This window comes from Vanessa atalanta, chromosome 17 (assembly GCF_905147765.1).
Source record: "Vanessa atalanta chromosome 17, ilVanAtal1.2, whole genome shotgun sequence".
Lineage (NCBI taxonomy): Eukaryota > Metazoa > Arthropoda > Insecta > Lepidoptera > Nymphalidae > Vanessa > Vanessa atalanta.
Genome location: NC_061887.1, coordinates 4,102,755 through 4,124,873, shown reverse-complemented (window position 1 = coordinate 4,124,873; position 22,119 = coordinate 4,102,755). Strand labels below are relative to the sequence as shown.

The 22,119-nt window shown below is 32.2% G+C and overlaps 2 protein-coding genes and 1 non-coding gene across 3 annotated transcripts; 2 read left to right on the top strand and 1 right to left on the bottom strand.

Annotated features, from left to right (window-relative positions):
- Positions 1 to 736: 736 nt before the first annotated feature.
- Positions 737 to 4,255, bottom strand: LOC125070644. The gene is made up of 4 exons (XM_047680591.1): positions 4,201 to 4,255; positions 2,601 to 2,744; positions 1,812 to 1,901; positions 737 to 1,018 (listed from the first exon to the last, which is right to left on the bottom strand). The coding sequence occupies exons 2-4, from the start codon at positions 2,715 to 2,717 to the stop codon at positions 737 to 739; spliced, it is 489 nt and encodes a 162-aa protein (XP_047536547.1). The 5' UTR covers positions 2,718 to 2,744; positions 4,201 to 4,255.
- On the top strand, positions 3,942 to 21,957 carry LOC125070403 (dynein intermediate chain 2, ciliary). Its single transcript, XM_047680262.1, has 17 exons — positions 3,942 to 4,042; positions 11,394 to 11,507; positions 12,066 to 12,270; positions 12,522 to 12,644; positions 13,002 to 13,130; positions 13,454 to 13,572; positions 13,650 to 13,784; positions 13,868 to 13,997; positions 14,317 to 14,484; positions 15,326 to 15,469; positions 15,532 to 15,641; positions 16,746 to 16,923; positions 17,250 to 17,478; positions 17,859 to 17,958; positions 20,317 to 20,450; positions 21,604 to 21,697; positions 21,871 to 21,957. Exons 1-17 carry the CDS (start codon positions 4,028 to 4,030, stop codon positions 21,955 to 21,957), a joined length of 2,214 nt encoding a protein of 737 aa, XP_047536218.1. The 5' UTR covers positions 3,942 to 4,027.
- Positions 21,493 to 21,565, top strand: Trnat-ugu. Its single transcript has one exon. It is a non-coding gene; the product is annotated as a tRNA-Thr (tRNA).
- Positions 21,958 to 22,119: the final 162 nt, after the last annotated feature.

The following is a 22,119-nucleotide window of genomic DNA, read 5'->3' as shown; positions in this document are numbered from 1 at the left end:
TATAAAAGCTCTTGCACTCCATAAACTATATAAGATTTTATTTTAAATATAAATATACTTTTAGAAAAAAATAACATTATTACATATTTTTATTTTAAACATATTTGTAACAAACATATATATCTATATAGTTTTTAATAATATAATGAAATACCAACCACAAGATTTTTTGTAATTTTCATTACAACATAAACTACATTCAATAAATACTAATATTATATGTAAATGAGAAAGTAACCCCTACACGCTTAAACCGCTGTACCGATTTTGATGAAATTTGGTATATGTGAAATTTAATTATTTGAGTTAATTTAGGTCTCGGGGAAGGACACAGGCATTTATTATTTATTGGCACCCCTAGGAGGGGTAAAATTTCGCGTGGCTTAAGCCGCATATTCGCCTAGTATTATATAAACCGATATTCAAGCAATCTTAAATACAATATATAAGTTTTTTTATGTTTAACATGTTATAATAAGAATAATTTATATAAATAACATTTAAGTTATATATATATATACATATATTTGTGTATACAGTAATAAGTTTTTAATATGACATATTTTTCTCTTATTTAATTTCTACAGGGCAAGGGAATGCATTTAAATTATACAAAAATAATAATAATATTACTTAAACGTTAAATATATAAATTAATTAATTGTAGTATCTTCAGTACAAGACCTACTTTATTATAAAATATATACAACAAATAAAACGCAATATTTATATATATTTAACGAAAGCAGCAGAACAAGGTACAGAAAAGAGACGTGACTTCCATAACTCTCTTCCAAGTAGACGTTGGTCGTTTATACTTTGACGGCAATGGTATAACCAGTTCTAGGACTGAGTTGTCGTCGTCTTCATCAGACGCCGTCAGTTCCACTTCGATGAGTGGTGGCGAGGACCTGTCTGGACTGTTGTGAGCGTAATTTTGGGAAACATCAACTCGTGGCTGCCACTGAACCATTGGGATTAGCACTTCACGCTCGAGCCGACCCTCCTCCATTATTTCCTGAAAACGCACTTGTTAATATAGATATAGGTATAAATCTTATACATTAATAACGTAAGCCGATTTTTGTCCCAGTGATTATGGGACGATAACTGAACATAAAAAAAAGCTTGAAAGCTCCAACCGAAGATGTGCAGAAAATTAAAAATGATTCTTGTTTGCAATTTACTGAATTGCTACAATTTAACAAAGAATTAATTTCAGAGAGCGTTGCTACGGCTGTATACGAAAAAAAAAGTAAAACTTAAACAAAATTAATTGTTATCGACTAACTCAAAGTCAAAGTCAAAAATCTTTATTCAATATAGAAGTGTTTTCACTTGCTTATTGATTGTCAAAAATCTACCACCGGTTCGGAATTTAACACCTCGGATCTGAGAAGAACCGGCGAAAGAAACTCAGCGGGATATATATTTTTTTTGAACTAATGAAAAAAATTAAAAAAATCATTTAAGTGAGGCATCAACATTTTGGCGCCAAATGCATATAAGTGACGAGTTTACACTGAAATTAAATCAAAACAAACAATGTCAAAGGTTTCGAAATTTCTAAAAAATCTTTTGAATATACGCGAAGTTTCGCGGGCGACCCACAAGTATATAGATGAAACCCCCTTGAATTTTTACTTTTAAGTTACGTTATATCGTATATATATAGATGATATAACTATACGACTTTAAACTTTTAAAAGATTAATTTATATTGAATGCAATCCTATTTATAACAACTGTAAAATATTAAACCATTATATGAAACCTTTGCTTTTATTTGGTAAGTAATTAAGTATTCTTACTAGTTGTTCTTCAAATTTTTTCTTCGTGAACCTCTGTATCCATGGCACCTTCATGGAGGGATCTTCGTCACTGCTACTGCTTTCTGTTAACTATAAATTAAACATGAAAAATTTTAATACCTTCTGTAATTTTCTCATATGTTATTTTAAATAAAAATAGTATTCTTTTTTTTTTGAGTTGTTGTTTACATTGACGGCTAAGAATGGAGGAAATAGAGTCTTGTGGATGTGCAATGTAAGCTAAAGCTCTTATAGCTTGTGAGTCCTATTGGAGCCCTTACTAATCAGTATTCACACAGATGTCTCATGTACACATAAATCTGTGTGAGTTCATATGTGCAGCCCCAAATGGTTAGTTGCATGGCGTCAAAGAATAGCTTCGATCTCATGTATATGCTCTTTCCTCTTTGCTTAAATTGTCTTAGGATTTATGTGTGATCAGATGTGTATATGATATATGACTCATTGACACTTGTGTATCGTAGCGTGGTTTCACTTAATTTTTGTACACCTGATATATCTAAGATTACAATAATTTTTCGGATAACTAATATCGGATAATGCTGGCAAGAAACCGGGGCATCTAATAAATGCACATGTGAACAAACAAATGCGCAAAATCAAGGTAATGTAGCTTTCGGCAAACTTGCATGTATATTAAAATACTAGCTCAACCTGCAGCTTGCTGCAGCAAATATTAGAGCAGAGCAATTAAAAAAGTTATTGTGACCTATTGATAAATATCCGGGTTAGGCACGTGAAATAGCAATACATTTCTTTTAGACTTACTTGCATCATTTCGTCCACACGTTGCGCTCGCGCGCGCTCTGTATCATCGCTGTCGATTCCACTGTCGTCCGGCTCGGGAAGCTGAGGGAAGTACATCCCATCTCGGGGGGCCGCCATCTTTAATTTCCAAAAAAGCTTTCTATCCTGGAAGTAATAAATTACGAAGAGTTATTGAAGTGCAATAATTAGATTAAAAACTGGCCAAGTGCGAGTAGAACTCTATATCTAATCTATAAAAACGGCAAAAAAAATTATGCCCGTTGTAAAGGAGCCCCTTAAATATTTATTTTTTTCTCATTTTTTAGTATTTATATCAGCAACGGCAGGTAGTATCGGCAACGGAACTACATCATCTGTGAAAAATTGTCTCTAATTATCACGGTTCATGAGATACAGTCTGGTAACAGACGGAGGGATGGACGGACGGACAGCGGAATCTAAGTAAGTTATATCCTTTGGGTACGGAACCTACAATACATAATTTTTTTTTTTTTATAATATTGTGAAATCTAAGTAAGACTAAAAAAATCTGGATATAAGTATTATTATTATGTGTTTCCTATATAATTAACGATTTTGTATTTTTATTTTTTTCTTTATTTGAAAAACAACCTCTTTTTTTATTTGTAAAAAACTAACCACTAAATATCTTCCGGGTTACAATCTAAATACAAAAACCGATGGCTAATTAACATTTTAATATATTAAAAATAATTTTACAACATGACATTTATTCAAAAATGATCGTACAAGCTACTTGCATAAAGTATAATTTGGTTTTTGAAAAAATGTAATTTATTATCACTTGCAACGCAATAACTTCTGACATGACAAATCAATATGTCGGCGGAAGGATCGTACCTACGCACTATTTGATTACTATTAAAAATAACGTTTGAAGTAAAGCGCAATTCTTCAAATTATATTAACAGTTATTAGTAGAATTATTTTCAATTATATTGTTATACTATCGCAATGAACAATAATTTTCCTCATCCTTATTGGGTATTATTTCTATATTATTAAAAATATATATATAGATACCAATATTCGTAAATAATATACGCTTTTCGCACAATTTTTATAAGCTTTTTATCCCAAATCGTACTAGTCAAAGAATTGTCATCTAAATCTAGGTTCTCACCCAAAATTCCCAGGTGTAAATTTAATAGAAGCTGAATTATCTGACTGCTTAACACAAATACACTACATGAAACCTTCACGCAACCTCTAGCACTGGCAGTCAACAAGGGAATTTAGGGGAGCCCTCCGCGTTGCCATAGTAACAAAAGACTGCGCGCGCAATACAAAAGAAATTCAAACTTGAGAGACATTTTCATCAATGCTATTTATCAATCTAGAAAAGTTTTCATAAAAGATTATATTTATAAATACAAGTTTAAATGATGATCAAAGCTTAGATTAGTATGGCTCCAAAGAAGGTACGTGTTAATTCAAAATAATATTTACAAAACATAACAGTTTATACAATTATTATTTTTTAATATTTTTGAACACTATATAACAAATACGGCAAAGGTTAAAATATTATGATATTTAAACTAATCACAATTTTTTTATATTATTTATATATACATACCTATATATATTTGTATTACGTAACACTTATCGATTATACAAAACCTTGTTGCTACACATATTGAATGCTCCACTACTGACTTACACATATATTTTCGTAATACACTTGTAAACACTAACTATGCATGAAAATAGACGTGACTAATTAACGAATAACACTTTATTTTAGCACACTTGACCATTTACGTTCGCATATTGAATTGCCATCATAAAAAAAAAAAACAAAATATATTTTCTTTCGCCAATGATAGAGAAAATGATCGATACAAAAGCCTACAATATAAAAAACTCAAATAACAAATGTTAACGTTTTTTTAATTTATTAATTATGGACTCTTGACATAACGACCGAATCCTTCGTAATAAAAGCATTTAACAGTGACCAAACCATTATCATTTTTTGACAATAATCACTGTGATACCTGATTTAGATACCTAGTCCGCAAGGGACAAATAAGCCGGTTAGGTTCCCCTTGCTCTGGCGCAGTAAGTCCACAGAGAAATCCCTTGGGTTGCTGCTAAAACGACTGAGAGTGAGTAGCCCTACCATAAATATGGTACGATGAAATCCACTGTAAATACAACCATGACAATCCGTGTTTATCCTTTGTGGTCTGGCTTTTGGTGCAATCATATCATTTGAAAATATATACGTGACTCTGTAAACTCAAAAGCATAAAAATAATAACAGGAAAACGCCAGAGTACAATAAGCTGAGACATTAGCTATTAACTTCGTAATAAAAAATGCTTTTTAATGTTCAAGAGATTAAAATTAGAATAATTTTCTAAAGGTTAGCAATATTTAAAATTATTTTGATGAAAAAAAAAGTGATATGATGAGCCATTATGCCCTGTGTTTGTCTTTTGTGTTTGTATGGAATTTGTGTTTTCGTCAAATCACAATGTGCCCCTGTGAAACTCATCAGATGCGTTTTTGCAACTTTGCTTTTAAATGTTATACATATATAGCCTCATTGCAAATATCGCAAAGTATTATATTGTGTAGAAATGGCAAATTAACTAAAATAAGACAATTTTGTTTGATAACATTACTGATCAAACTATATCGTTCATTCATTCAAAGAATCAAAGTTAAAAAAAAAACATTTATTATTATAATTTTCATTTTTCGTTTATTAATGAGCTTTTCCGGAATATTTTGCAATTTTTATGGCTGTTGCATTTATTATCGAATCACTTGCAATTGTAAAATTATGAGGCGCGGTAACTTAATTTGTAATGATTATATTATGTATTTGCCTTTTGTTGCAGCTCTAGAAAAAAAATATTAATTTTGTTATTTGTTAAAACAATTAAAATGTTTATACAATTTTACATATACTGTAGACATCTAAACGATAACGACGCAAACTCATGTACGTACATCCTATCCTATAAGCAAATTTTTATGTTCATTCAAAACATGAAATCGCGGAATCAAATGGCACAATCACATTAAGTGCAGTGGAAAATTCAAAACACGGAAGGTATTATCCAATGTTTATTATCGTAATGACTATTATCAAGTCAATAATATTGACTTCGAATCTTAACGTCCGTCACGCAACTAGACAGGAATAATGAATCGTAAACACATTTTATTGCAAATAAATTCTTGGTTTAATAAACCAGGTTTTAAAAAATGAAAAATACCTACAAAACTCATGCTTAAATTATCAGTATTCCGTATAAATCTGCGAAATATTTTCGTTTCGGTTTTGTTACTCGTTGTAATATTAAAATAGGTTTATGTGTTTGTTCAAGCAAAGGTTATAGATTAAGTTTCAAATCAAAGATGAGAACAGGTCTTTGTCCAGCATTGGATGGACTATTACTACTATTAATCACATAATGATAGCTTGGAGGATTAAATATGGGCAAGCATAAGAATGGCTGTAATGTTTCTGTAGAAAACGTTTAATGATCCAAAAAATATTTTATCAGCAAAAGATCCATATCAAGTTCAAAAGAATGGAATTTCAGTGATCGTTTCCACCTATCTGTAGTAAAGCCAGCAAACTTGTGTCAATAAAAAATCTAGAAAAAATAAACAACTTGTGCATATTTTTTACTACATATGAGAGAAGCATAACTACTTTTTTTACGTTAAAAACGTTTAACTTTAAATCGTATAAGAATTTAAATTTCCTTAAACTTTGAAATATTGATCTCAACCAGCCAATTAATGTTCTACAAATAAAGTATGTGTGTAATTCTCATTGTAAATCTAGTTTGTTTTGAAAGACCAACTATGCGAGTTTCTTACAGTTTTTTCTCACTGGAAGCTGTTCGTTCTTCAAATGTAAGCCATGGAAACTAGAGAAAATTCTTTAAAAATTGCGATAATAATCTATAACAAAATATAAATTATGTATAACGTCTTGGTGCGGTTAAAACTTGGAATTTGGACGCGATGTCCAAAGATGAAATTCAGCAGCTAGGATTAATCCAAACAATTACTCGATAGAAGATGCAGAGTAAACTAACATCTTTAGGCATATCCAAAGGAACAAGCAGTTCGGAAAGGGGTTGATTGTCGATAATTCGAGCCGCTCTGGGAGGCGGCGAGCACCCGCCCTTTAAGAGCAGTATTCCATGTGAGGCCGAATTTGCGCCTTGTACAGTTTTAGGCGATGGGCCGATATCAACACTAACGTCTTGCCGTGCTGGGCACATCAAGCTTTTTGATGCCAATGTGGCGTTACCTTCAAATTGACCGCGGAACTGAACGAGGTTCGAAACATCAACGCCAAGTATTCCGATACTAGCTGTGGCAGCAATGGGAATGTTCTCAAATCGTGGAGATATGACAAATGGTGATTTTTTAGCGGTTAACGCGTAAACTTATGGCTCTTTGGGGTTGTATTGGACTAGGTTTGGACACCATTTTGTTTCGGGTTACATCGACGTTAACAAGCTGCCAAAAAACTGGTTACCGAATTGCATAATTTCCTGGGTAGCCCTTAGAAAGGAAGCTTTAAAATAAGCGCTTTGTAAGATACGCGATCGAAGGCTTCACCATGTGCAAACTGGTTGCAAAGACCTTCCTCTTGGATTCAGCTCCTTCCGACCATCTATGTGAACTAGAAGATCACCGACTAAGCGACCCCGACGGAAACCGTACTTGTGGTCACTAATCAGCTGGTGCTTCTCAGGTACTGAAGGAGCCGGCAGTTTATAAGGGACTCCATTACCTTGGAGAACAAAGAAGTGATAACTATAGGCCTATTACTAGACCAGTCTGAGCGACTGCCTTTTATCGGTGGCACCAAAAGCAGTCTTCCAGGTGTTAGGGACGACGCTTAATGCCAGAAAAAACGCGATTAAACTAGTGCCAAATCCGAAGCACATCCTAAAAGATCAGCTTACTACTTCAAGGTATGGGCCAATCGCCGTCCCTGTGCAGAGACGAAAAAAAAGGCTGATAGAAATTCCCTAAGATAGCCTTAGCAAAGGACCAGAACACACGTGTTCCTGAAGGAAGACGCACCAGACTCTCGCCAATTCTGCCATAGTACTCCGTCTTCGCCTTATCAATGACGTTTTTAAATGATCTCGAGGAGTTATATTCCTTTCTAAATGCGCTGATATTTACATTACAAGACACCGATGCATTAACCCAGGCTTGGTAGCGTTCGCGCTTTCGGTGTGACGCTGTTTTGCAGAAAAAACAACCAAACCAAACCATGGCTGGGACCTGCTATCGATGGGCACTGCAGTATCAGTAACAACGGATCATCCGGCGAGAAAAAAATCTGCCCCCATGGGTAAGATGCAAAGAAGGACCGCACCCCATCCCAATCTTCTAACCTGTAGTGCCAGACTCGACTGCAGTCCACAAAACGAGGCCGTGAGGAGCGCACAACCGGCATTGTATTCCAGACGGGGATCGACGGTACTTTACGAAGCCAGCCTGGGATATGCAGCGTGACATTACCACTCTATAATCAAAAGGTTGTCACATAAATGTTTTCTTAGATTTTAAATATTAATTTTTGAGCGATATTTAAAATTGAAAAATCAAAGATTTTATTTGAACAGTTGGGTTAAATGTGGCTTTTGCTACGTAGAAGTTTTAACAACATGATTATTTAATGTATATTTAATAAGTTATAGCTACATTAAGTATCTGCTGTTTTAACCAGCTCTAATAAAACTGTAATAGGTGCAAACTTTGTACTGTCTATGTATATGTATAGAAAAATTTTGACTGTGGTACCAACAATTGTACGTTGATATCTTTACGCAAGTGCCAAACAGCAATTGTATTTTAATTGAACCGTTTGTACAGTGGAAGCTTTAATACGATATATAAATTAAGTTCACATAAGCTATCGAGATGAAACATCCTGCCATATATTATTTGGTCGCTAAATCTTTATTTTTTCTTATCAGTCAAACACAGATATTTATAGAGAACCCTGAATATGTAAAATTTACAATCAATAAAAATGAATGCACTACTTAAATTTATAATCATTCGGATCTATTCTTTTTGATCAGTATTCAAACTCAGTCTGTACTAGGACTTGTATTAGATCTCATAAATTTTATAACTTAAACATTTTGTTTAATATAAAGTATTAAATAAAATCAAATTAACATATCAATTGTTAATTGTTAACAAAATCGATCAACTCTACGGGAATATGGTTTAAAAGTGTATATTAAATACTGAACTAAAAGAGAGCTGTGATATAAAATGGAGAAGTTATTTCTTAGGAGAGCAACTAATATTCTATGTCTCAATAGTGTAAAGGTAAATACAAACTGTCATCTCTCATTTGTTTGTCCTTATCCCATATTATTGGGGGCGCACGCAGTGAATAAACCTCATCATCTATGACTAATGATCTTTCTCCTTTCTCACACGTGTCATTTTTAACAGAGTCATGATTTTTTTCACTCTTCTCTTGTCATCCACATCCATACTAACCACTCTTCTTATATTATGCAATTCATTCAAACACACACACACACAACATATACACAATATCCCACAATAACCAGCTCTGGGCTCCATCAATGTTGCTACTTTAAAACTTCCTCTAATTTACTGTATTATGATTCGTAATATTAATTAACTAACTAATCATTAAATTAAGTACCTAATCGTAATATTACAATTATTGAATTGTTCTATTTATTTATCGTTAAAAATAAAATGACAATTAATTATTATTATATAATAAAACATTTAGTATTCACGTGAGTATTCGTAAATAAATTTGAGCATCTGTTCACATTATCTCAAAGACTAAATGTAGCAAAGAAATAACGCTATTGGTTACTGTCTATATAGATAGACTTTCGATATGTTAGAGTTTAGAAAACATATATATAAAAATATGACAAGTGAAATACAATTACGACTACGGAGCGTATAAACTACCGATAACATTTTTCTACATTGAGAGTCAACTCCCGAACTTAACAGACTCTATCTTAAGAGATCTATCATAAATCAAAAAGTATAGTTTCCGTAAAAACCCGATTATTGTATGTATTTCTGTATCATACAATAATTTTAAAGTGTCTTTTAAATTGTCAATAACAATTGTCGACGGGAAATGCTGTAGATAACATTAGTGTGACTATTATTAAATAAACTACGGATAAGCAACACTCACCTTCACATTTCATTTCTTTACATTTTATCTTTCTTTCGTTTCCATAACTGTTTCACCTCATTTTGTCATTTACATAAACCCATTTGTTTATTTAAAAAAAATTAACAGAGCTGAAACAAACAGCCAAATATATTTCATTGTTAGAAATATTATTCTACTGAACTAATTATATTAAAGTATATTTATACATTTGTATTATTAATGTGGTTGCTCGCGGCTTCGTCTTTGTCTCGTTTAATATATCCGCCATTAAAACGTAACATTTTATTATTTGTTATTGTGGAATTTTAATACGAAGCAATCCTTATTGGCCACATATACGCCAAAATGTAAAGTGTGAACTAATTGTACCGACTCTGAAACACTAATAACGGGCGCCGCAAAGAGACTAATATAAATTTGACTCGGCTTAAACGGCTATGTGACTGTAAAATCTGTTAATGCACGTACGGCTTACAGCGCTACCATGCTGTCTTGTGCTAGCTAATACCAGACACGGGGACTAATTAGAATTTGGTGACACGCCCAACGGAGCAAAGTAATTTACGAACTACGTACAGTCAGAACAATCATTTAAAATGTATTTTTAGGTGTTTTTTTGGGTGTAAGGATGATCAAAGAGAAATTCATTCATTAAAAAAGTGGGTGTGTAAATTGAAACAATATATAAATTCATAATAAATATAAATAATATGTTGTATTTTATGGGCCATGAGAGAAATATACGATTCCTATCTTTCGGTGAATTTCAAAAAAATGTTTATTTTTATAATATATGCTATATCCCATATTTGTCAAATGGTTGATTATAGGATTATAATTTTTATGACGATTAATTATATTTATTCCTTAGATTAAAGTTATTGTAATTATTTTGTTGCCGGTTTCATTACCGGTTCTAATGCGATTTTAAATCAATGCAATGCAGTTTACACCTTAGTTAGCGACTAGAAATAGGCTTTAGCGAAAAGGCACTGCAGTTAAAAACGTTCTTTCGAGTTGCACATAATTAGAACGTTATAATAAAAAATAGTCTTAAATAAAATATTAATGTCTTCTGACGAAGAAAGTGATGTAAGTACCTCTTAACAGCATTTTCGCGTGATCATTTATCGCAAAGCTTAAAGCAAATTAAAAATGTATAAAATACGATTGAGATTGTTTTAAGCACGCAACGATATTTAATCATTTGTTTACGCTTGCTTCGCTTGACTAAAAACCCCAGTAATGTTTATAGTTCTGTGACATGATCGTGCTCAATAAAGTCCTCATAAAATAATATGCAGGCAGAATATTTAATCATAAATCAAATAGCTTTAAGCGTTAAAAGGCCAAACAGTCCTTGATTTGCTGCGGTGCAGAGAGCTTGCGTATTTTTGCAAAACATAAACTTAACTTGAAACCAAAAATGCTGAAGGCTATGATTAAACGTGCTTTGAAAAAAGATGACGAAACAGTGCTTATAACAAAGACACTATCGCGTTTAGAAGTAGGCATTCTCATCGCTTTCGCTAACGATATATATGTGGGACAAGATATATTATTCTGTTTACTTTATTTAGCAGAAAGAAACAACATCGAAGTCTCGAGGCAATCTTGTGGAAGATGAAGCGCTCGATTGGCTGAAACCTCGAGCACTGATAAAACCTGATGATCAGGAAGACGTTCCGGAAGCTGTGAGTAACCTTTTCGTAGCGCATTTATAGGTATTACATATTTTGGCTATTATTGTGCAGCTGGCTCCACCGTTTTGCTTGCATTTATTATCAATTACCTACTCAAAACACTTCTGGTTTTTATAAGCGCGTTCAAACATATAGGCTCTGATTCTTAATTTTTTTAATATTATTATAGAATGCAGAATTTTACTACACATTATTTAAGTTACTTGACGTTTAATGTACTTTAACTTTAAAAAATTAAATATATTCATGATTTATGTACCTATATTATTAGAAAGCAAACTATAGTATGTACCAGAATTTTTTATACTACGTACTTTAACAAAGAAACACCGTTAGATATAAATTGAACGGGTCTTATATACAAATACGTTTGAAGATCTTTATGTTTTTATTCTGTGTTTTTATCTTTTTCTATGATTTTATCTCTGTGAGTTATTTGTGGATAAGTAATATGTTATTGCAGTATTAAATGTGATTGATATCATCAGATACATTTTTTTACTTCCCAATATCCTTATAAATTTCAAGAATTAAGCAATATATTTTTAGGATCTCGAAGAAGAAGTAGGTCGCGTCTTAACAACAATTAATCCGCAATGGGTCGCTGATGAAGTGGCATATCACTATGGGCAGGGAAAGTTTTTAAGAAAAGCGAGACCCACGTTTGGAAAAGCCTATCCTTTGTATGTCTATCAAGGCACAGCTATACGGAAAGATTCAGAAGAAGCAAAAGCCCAAATCGCAGCAGGCTATGGTGACTTAACATTGCTATTTGTATTTTACATTACATTAAATAAAACATTAAACGGAGATTTTTAGTCCTGCTTTTGCAGTGAAATTAATTGCATTAATTAAAATTCAATTACAATCATAGAAAACAGAAAGCTAGTAAAATATAATATTTTTCTGGACATTATAATTGAGTTTATTTAATACCAGTAACAGTTACACTTTTAATAACGAATAAGTTATCTTTACTTAACTACCAAAGTAATATCGAAACAGGTATGGTTGGTTTTGACGACGCTGGTCCTAAGCGAGCAAAGGTTAAGAAATCTAAAGCAGAAGAAGAAGAGGAAGAGGAACCGGAGCCCGATACTCAACCAGCTGAAGAAGCCAAGCCGGAAGGTAGTTTTGGCAACTGACTTATATGTATCCTACTAGACAAGAATATTCATGCAAACAATTTGTTCAAATATTAGTTAGCGTTGGAATTAAAGTTCGCTGCAGCACTACATGTTTATTATGTCATCTAATCAAACATTTAAGATGCGAAAAGTGCTTGATCGCTTATTGAGAATAGTTTTCTCGCGCCCAAAACGTAGACGCCTGGAATTTCATGACACTTACGTGTTTAATTCAACGTAGTGTAACAATATATATGGTCATCCGTATAGATTTAACATCGCAGAAGTGACAGCTTTTTTACCTTCAAAACTTTATTGAGTCATGGAATTAACAAATTATATTCATTTCGTTTAAAAGAGGATGCAGCAGATGAAGAAAGGCCTAAAGAGCAAGTCGATGAACAAGAAGTAGTGAAACCTGAAGTTGCCGATGAAGAAACCGAGGCGGTAGCCGACGAAGGTGGTGAAGAAGCTGCTGCTGAAGAAAGTAAGTATATTTATTCAGACCAACTTATATCTAACGTAATTCAATTTAAAAGGGAAAATGTGCTTTATACTGAAACAAATTGAAAATTTAATAGGTTTCAACCGATGCAACTGCTGAAAATTTAATTTTCCATATATGTAAAACCCCTGCATGCTTTGTAATAGGTCTAAGCATGTTTCGAAGAAGCAAAATTTCATGGTGAATACCTTAATTAATTGTAACCTAATATCCAAAACATATACGAACAAGAGTTATCGGACCCTTTTTCAATTTAACCTTTTAAAATTCCTATTTAAATAAAATCATTATTTACAAATTAACAGAAGAGGAAGGTGAAGCCCAAGTTGAAGAAAAAATTGAAATTAAACCACGAGTTAAGAAACTTGCAAATCAGTTCAATTTTTGCGAGAGAGCTGCGCTTACATATACTTTCCCGAGAAGGGTCAGTAATTTGTATTATTAATATTTTCATTTTCTAACAAACATACATACCTCGACTAATAGTTATCATATCTATAGTCTGTGGACACACAAACAATTCCGCCACCACGGGCCAATTATGGAGCAACTGGTCTCCAATGTATCATCTTCGATTACTATCAAGAGGACTACGCTAAAAAGCAACGAGAGAAGGAAGAGGAAAAACCGAAAAGGGTAAATTTTCTTTTTCCTGTACAAAATCCTCGTGATAAATATTTAATAATAAATTCGATTTTAAAATGTATTTTCTTTTTTAGCTGCGTAAAAAAGCAGCAAAGCATGCGAAGTCTGCGCAGCAAATTCACGATGAGCAACTCGCGCAACGCATTCGTGAGGCGTGGACAATCCTTGAAAGATTAGTCAACCAAAACATTTACGATGACATCGGTAAGTATGAACCAAAAATATATATGATATGTATAGATATAGTGTATGTTATTGATTAAAAGATATTAGAATGATAAAAGTGAAATTATCAATCATTACGAAATGCATAATTTGAAAGCAACGCTTTTCCGTAAATATCTGATCGTTTTTTTTTTTAGTATATTAACATTTAATCTCTCAATGTTTAACTTTTTTTTAAATAAACCATAGGAAAGCAAGAGATGTCCTACAAGTTGTATGAGCTAGATAATCGACCTGAAAATCGAAAACAAAAATCCCATACGGACATAATTAATATAATACTATAATTTTGTTGTAGCTCAAGACTACCGCTATTGGGACGATCCTTCCGATGAATTTCGTGAAGGTATGGGGTCTCTGTTACCCCTATGGAAGTTTCAATTTGAACCGATGCGTAATCACGCTGTTTGTGACGTGCAGTGGAATCCTCACTACCAAGACTTGTTTGCAGTAGCTTATGGATCATGTGAGTCATATGTATTCATTAGTCATAATGGATATTATATGTTTATTTTGTTATCTATACTCTATACTTAATAACGATCTAAAAATTGTATTTACCCTGTGGAAACATTATCAATATAATCTTCTAGGTCATTATCACAATATAGCACACAGAAACGACACACCTATGTAATTACTGAAAAGTGTCACAGATCCATTCAACACAGCGTCTGATCTCGTCATCTCCAGATTTTGGCGAATTCGTGACAAAAAAAAATATATTTAAAAAGATATTCTGCAAATATACTTCAAATATTTATAATAATTATTTACAACAAAAAAAAGCTCTGCATATTTATTTTATTACATCAAATTGTTTTCATTTATTTCATTAAAGGAAGAGAGAATTATAAATGTCACCTAAGTAAACAAAAATAATTTTGCTATTTCACGTATATCCACGTCTCAAGGCAAGATCCATCGTCCACAAGGCTTCGCAGCCAATTGTCCGGCATATGGAACCTCAAGAATAGCTTATTTTGAGCGCGTATTATAAATTTATATTTTTGTCTTCTTTATTATTTTAGGAAGCAAGTAAAACTGATTCCTAAATATTGTGTATATAAATTTTATTCAGAACGCTGAAAATTTGATGATTTTTATAAAAGTTTTCTATATTATTCTATCATACGAAGTTTCTTCAATAGTAAAATCTTATATAAGTCTCAAGAATCTCAGTTAGTATTTTTTTGTGTGTCTTAAGAACATTTAAACTATTTTTAAATGCAAATTAAAAGTAAGTTTTGGTTACGCGATCGCGATCTATTCTAAGACCACTTCATCTTAATCTACATTTTCCACAGTGGATTTTACGCAACAACAAAAAGAGGGATGTCTCTGTCTCTACAGCATAAAAAATCCAGCATTTCCAGAATATTCCGTTATAACAGATTCTCCGATTATATGTCTCGACGTTTATAAGGAAACGCCTTATCTTGTTTGTGTCGGTAAGTTATGTTTCACTTTGATGTTTTATTTACTTGCAAAAATTAATAGATTTGTATTACAGGCCGCTACGATGGCAACGTATGCGTTTATAACGCACAACTGACATTGGAATCTAGTTATCAATATAAATCGGATTCCGTGAGAGATAAACACAGCAACATTGTGTGGGAGGTAAATATAATTAATCAGCTTAATTTCATTAGCAGCTTGCAGATAATATGTAAGGTTTATTATAAGGTCTAGGTCAGGTCTTTGAAACCAAATGCAGATTTTACGTGGGCTTTGTTTCGCTTTGTGTTCAAATTTGAAGAGTAAGTGAGCCAGTGTTTCTACAGACACAAACATTAAAATCTCAGTTCCCAAGGTTGATGTCGCATTATCACTTACCTATAGTATATTCTCAATTTGTTTTGGATAATGTTATGTATGTACACAAAAACATAAATGATTTTTCTAGAAATTGTGACGTACATTCCATTAATACTAAGAACAAGAATAAACTTGTTACTCCAAGTACCCGATTACCCAGGGTTAGTAGCTCTTTTTTGGGCAATGTTTACGTTTTTACAACAATACAGTACGTTTGTGTGCTAAAGCATATTACAACACTAATGACTTTTTAGTTGACGCGCACATTGGGAATGAGATTATCGCCTCCAGGCGTGCTTCAAATCAAAAATATGTTTATGATTGTACATGTAACATGAAAATAAAAATATATATATATCCCACTGAGTTTCTTTCGTTGGTTCTTGTCAGGACCAAGATGTTAAATTCCGAACCGGTGGTAGATTTTTGGCTATCAATAAGCAAGTGTAAACACTTCTACATTGAATAAAGATTTTTTTACTCTGACTTTGACTATAATTTTATCCAAGTAAAAATAAAAAATAAAAGCAGTTTTTCAGTCAATATATCAGTGCACGACACGCGAAATAAATGTCTCATAAATTTGTTTTTATTTTTATCATCGTGAGGCTTTATTTCGACGGTTATATTCTTAAGGAAAAACAAGGAATACACAACAGGCAACTCGCTTTACTAGATTTTCGTTATATATCTTAAAATTTACTTATTTATTTTTTATTGAAATAAATTATCATAAACAATTGTTATACCAATTATACAATAATATATGATTGTTCAAAAATAATTGTAGTTATGGATCTTTTAACCCAATGAGATGGGCCCTTTCACGTTACATTATTATCGGCGTGAATTAACATGAACGAGTGTACTTGTGCTTACAAAACGTCTTAATTTGAACCGTATCAGATCCGTTGGGGAGCTCGTTTAATCGACGGCGAAGCGTCGTTCTTTTCGATTTCTGGTGATGGACGCGTGGTCCAGTGGGCCGTGATGCCGGGAGAATTGCAAGCCACTACCATCATCACACTGCATTCTAGTGTCGCTCCCATTCCTGGACCTGATGGAACTCTACTTACTGTCAATAGTATGCATTTATTACTTACTAAAATCTATATTCTAAATCAACAATTCATGTTGATTTAGATGCTTTATTGAATTTAGTTTTCTTAAATAAGATTATTTGATTTGAATTTATATATATACTCTTATATCTAGCGCATTTTTAAAGTTTTGCTAAATAAAATGTAATAAGTAGTAACAGTCGGTTAATTTTCCACTGCACACAAATGACTCCTCCCCCCTTTGAGGATAATCATTAAACACAGTCATCATAACCCATAGTCTAAACACATTTTCTAGATAATCCAGTGATGTCCTGTTATCTAATCTGGCTATATTTTTCAAACCTAGGTTGCGGCAGTTGTATTTGTTTCCACCCAGAGAAACCGGATATTTTCATGGTCGGTACGGAAGACGGAATGATCCACACGTGTTCACTGAAGTATAATCGTAATTACGTTCGTTCAGTGCAAGGCCACCACATGCCCGTGTACAGAATTCACTACAACTACTTCAACAATAGCATCTACGCGTCCTGTTCTGGTGACTGGCGGGTCAAGATATGGGAAGACGGTCGAGAGTATGTTTAACTTTGTAATCTGTAATCAGTTAAGACGTCAATTACTTCGTAAACTTCTTTTAGTATTATACAAAATTTCAAGATTATAAATATTTAAAATTATAAAACGCAACGTTTTCACTCCACCACCAAACAGAAATACTTTAAGTTGCTGTGTTCCGGTTTAAATGATGAGTTAGCCAGAGTAGTTATCGTCTCAAGGATCTAAATTTTAGATATTACACTGCAACGAATTTACACTGTAAGAAGTAGTTTCTGCTTTGTATTGTAGCTGGCTTGCCTAAAATAATTTAAAAAAAAACATTGCAAGATTCAAACCCTTTGAAGATCAAATGAAAGAGTATGTAGAATTACTATTAGTCATATATTAATTTGTACAGTGAGCCGCTGTTTATGTTCGAGCTGGGCTCTCCAGTCGGTGATGTGAAATGGGCTCCTTACTCCAGCACCGTATTTGCAGCATGTACTGCCGATGGAAAGGTAGAAAAAACTTTATTTTATATGTTCTAATGAAATCGAATTAAATAAATCGAACTCTACTGTTGATTCTTGCTTTTATTGCAAACAATGAACAGTCCCAAAACCTACACCAGTGTGTATATTATAATCATTTTATATATATATATATATAAAATGATTATAATTCTTACTTCTAATCATTGATTATAGTTAATTTATAGTTTTAATACATATTGTACAATGTGAGACTACCTGTAAATGTACGTAGTGTAAATGTACACATTTCCGTGAAAATTTTGAAATGTATTTTTTATGTGATATTAATACTTATAATAATAAATGTATAAAATTATATATTCGTTATTTAAAATGTGTCAATTTGTTGTAGTTATAGACTTAAAGCATAGTCATATGGCATAATGCTAATTTGAATTCGATTGTGAATTCTCACCGCTGTCGGAGCACGAATAGTCGATACAATAATCCCTATTGAATTCCATACGCTTGTTACCGCTCAACTGACCATCTCGCTTTGATTGCTATTACCAATGATAGCCTTAATCCTCTTATACAAACGTGTACGAATTGATCGTGAAAGGAGCAATATGCTTTGAGATTGTTTCAGATTGTTATACATTTGTAATTTTCTTTTTAGAATTAAAAATTTAAAAAAAAGGATTAAAATCTTTTAAGATATATAAATTTTAGATTCTAAAGTAAAGTATATCTGGTCTATGAATGTCCTGCTGGGCACGGAGTCTATTAAGAAGGAGGTTTAAAGTTTATTCCAACACGCTGCCTGATAGATAAACATGTACCAGATATTTTTTCGACTCGAATATTAGATGATTCTAGAGACTCATTGATAGTGATCCGATTGTCACTAACTGTAAATCTGTAAAAATAAACAAATCTCTGTAAAATTTCCTGGATACTCTACTGAGCTGTCTGTCCATTACGCTTCCTCGTTTTGAAAACTTTTTAAATCGTAGTCTGTCCAGCTATACCTAAATGTATTTTTAATGTATGTAAATATTTTCCCGGGACTTGCTCTTTCTCTTCACGGTAGAAAGTTATAAATTGTTAACAACATTAAAAATCGTAACTAATGTTAACAATTTATTAACATTAATTACGAACATCATAAATAATTATTGAATAGTATATTTTATAAGTATATTTTTAATTAGATACTTAAAAATTATACAAGTTTGTGATATTTCACCACAATTGTAACATATACGTAATATAATAATTGTTTGGCTTAGTATAAGTCCACGTAGACTTGACATTTTCTATCGTCAAACAATATTTAGTATTGTTCTGTTCTGGTTGGAAGGGTCAGTGAGCCAAAGCTATTCCAATGGAAGATATATATCATGGTTCACAAAGTTGGTGGCATTGGCAATGTAAGAAATGGTTATTCTAACTGCGTTAATTTCTATGGATATTGGTGCACCAAGACATAATTTGGTTTTGGCCGTCCGCCTAACGAAAGTAAAAAAAATTATATTGACATACAGAGTTAAATGTTTCTAAAGTAATATACTCGTATAAAAGACGATCTTATCGTTTAAATAGCAACAACATCCAGGTAACCTTTTGGTACAGAAGTTGAATTTGAATATAATTGTCAGGCGGTGTACAAAAGGCAATATAAACTAGTAGGTCTCTCGCGTAACTGCGCTTATATTCAAAAGATTTTTTAGACACTTCGAAACCTATGACAGGTTTTGTTTTGATTTCATTGCATTGTTAATTTTGTTTACGTTTTTAATTTATTTCTTATACATCCATATGATAGCGCCACTCTAACCGGCCAGTAACTTTTTTCAAAAGAAATTCTTTGTTATTTGGTAACAATTTAGTAAAATGTCATCAAGAATCCTCTATAATTTTTTGCAATTCTACGGCTGGAGCTCTTCAAAATGAGACCATAACCGACTTTTTATATGTTACTATCGCCCCATAACCACTGGGACAAAAGCAGGCTTACGCTATTAAATAAATAATAAATAAATAAATATTGGACATCACATACATTACTCTGATCTCGATTTAGGTAAGTAGCTAAAGCACTTGTGTTGTGGAAATCAGAAGTAACGACGGTAACACAAACACCCAGACCCAAGACTACATAGAAAACTAATGAACTTTTTCTACATCGTCTCGGCCGGGGATCAAACCCGGGACTTCGGGAGTGGCGTACCCATGAAAACCCGTGTACACACTACTCGACCACGGAGTATTTATAATTATAATCACTGGGACAAAAGTAGGCTTACCCTAAAAAAAGAACAACTTAAGAGTGCATAAAACGGCTTGCATAAATTTATACAGACATAAGATTACAATATACCTATAATATAAAATTTTCAGGTTTACGTGTACGACTTAAACGTTAACAAGTATCGTCCGATTTGCGTGCAAGCTATCGTTTCGAAGAAAACAAAGAAACTTACAAGAATAGACTTCAATCGTCAACTGCCTGTCGTTGTTTGTGGTGACACTAAGTAAGTTATCATATTATTCTTATTAGCTATTTGCGGTTATGTGTTATAACTTATAATAGTAATTCCTCGCGTAATATCAACAGCAAAATGCCGTGTGAGCTTAATAGTTTAGTGAACAATAGGCCTTTTGTAGTAGTTTATTCCTATTTTATAAATATATGTATAATATAATATTTTAACAGATCTTTTACCAAGTCGATTTCGAAAGTATTATTTTTAATAAGTTAATTAAAGAATTGGTGATGTCATTCCTAGTATAAAATACATTATAAATATTATATATTTATATATTATTTAACTAAGTAGTTGTCGCCTGGGACTTCGCTAGCATCAAGTATTAGATATAAAATAGTCTATGTCCTATCTTGGAGCTCAAACTTGCTATATAGCAATTTTTATCAAATTCGTTTTGGTCTTGAAAGAGCAACAGATAGACAGAGTTACTTTCGCATTTATAATATTAGTGTAGATTATACTTCTAATAATTACAGGTTTCATTAAGCTCCACCAAGTTAACTTAATAGATATCTGTGGAGATTTACTCTTTATAGACAACAGGATGAAAAGGCATAAAAAATGGGATATTTCCGGTTCATTTTTGTCTTATTTACTTTGTGTACTTATTTTTTTAATCTTTGATTACGAAACAAAATAACAATTTTAACATAATTTAATAAAAAATAAATTATGAATATTTTTCTGCTGCTGTAGCAGCTATAATGCTTGCCGTCACGACTTATTTTTTTACCCCTATCCTACCCCTTCCCGGTTTTTATTGTAATTGTGTGTGTAACAACAATTTATACGATCTTTCTTACTTTATAATATATAAATATGTAGTACATAATAATATAATTTATGTGTAAAATAGTATAGTACTAGTTCTGTATTGGCTGCTTGAACTATGTTTCGTAAAATATTTAATCCATTTATATTTTATAAATAGACCTACTTTATAAACATAATCTTTGTGATTCCTATGTAAAATGTATGACGAAATCGCCAAAATAATATATATCATTATTTCGACAAAACTTACATCGCCTCCATAGCTCAGGGGTTAGAGCACTGGTCTTGTAAACCAGGGGTCGAGAGTTCAAATCTCTCTGGAGGCATTGCTGATTTTTCTAATTAATTGTTTTTTTTATTTTAGGGGCACCTGCCATGTAGTCAAATTATCGCCGAACTTGCGAGTTATGTGTAAACCACCCAAAAAAGCGCAAGGAATTGATCAACGAAGTTTACAGGTAATATTTTTAAATCGAAAAAGAAATTAGAATTCTAGTTAAAAATATATTTAAACAATTTTTTATTAAAGAAAAAAACATTACTATAATAGTAAAAAAATATTAGTTACATTATTAGTTATATTATTAGTTATATTATTTTTCTATATATTATCATATGGACGATTTTGCAGATTATGAAACTGGACAAACTACTTAGTTTAGTACGCGACCCGCCATTCCAGACTGGCGTTGTTGACGAAAAATTCGATGACGATTAGTGTAATATTATGTTATCTTTGATAATTTATAAATAAAACAATAATTTATTTCGATTTGTGCTTTATTTAAATTACTAGTAAAGCTTTAAAATAAATAGCATTTGTATATCTAGTCTATTAATATTTTTTTAAATATAGAATGACTACAATTTATCTTTTAGA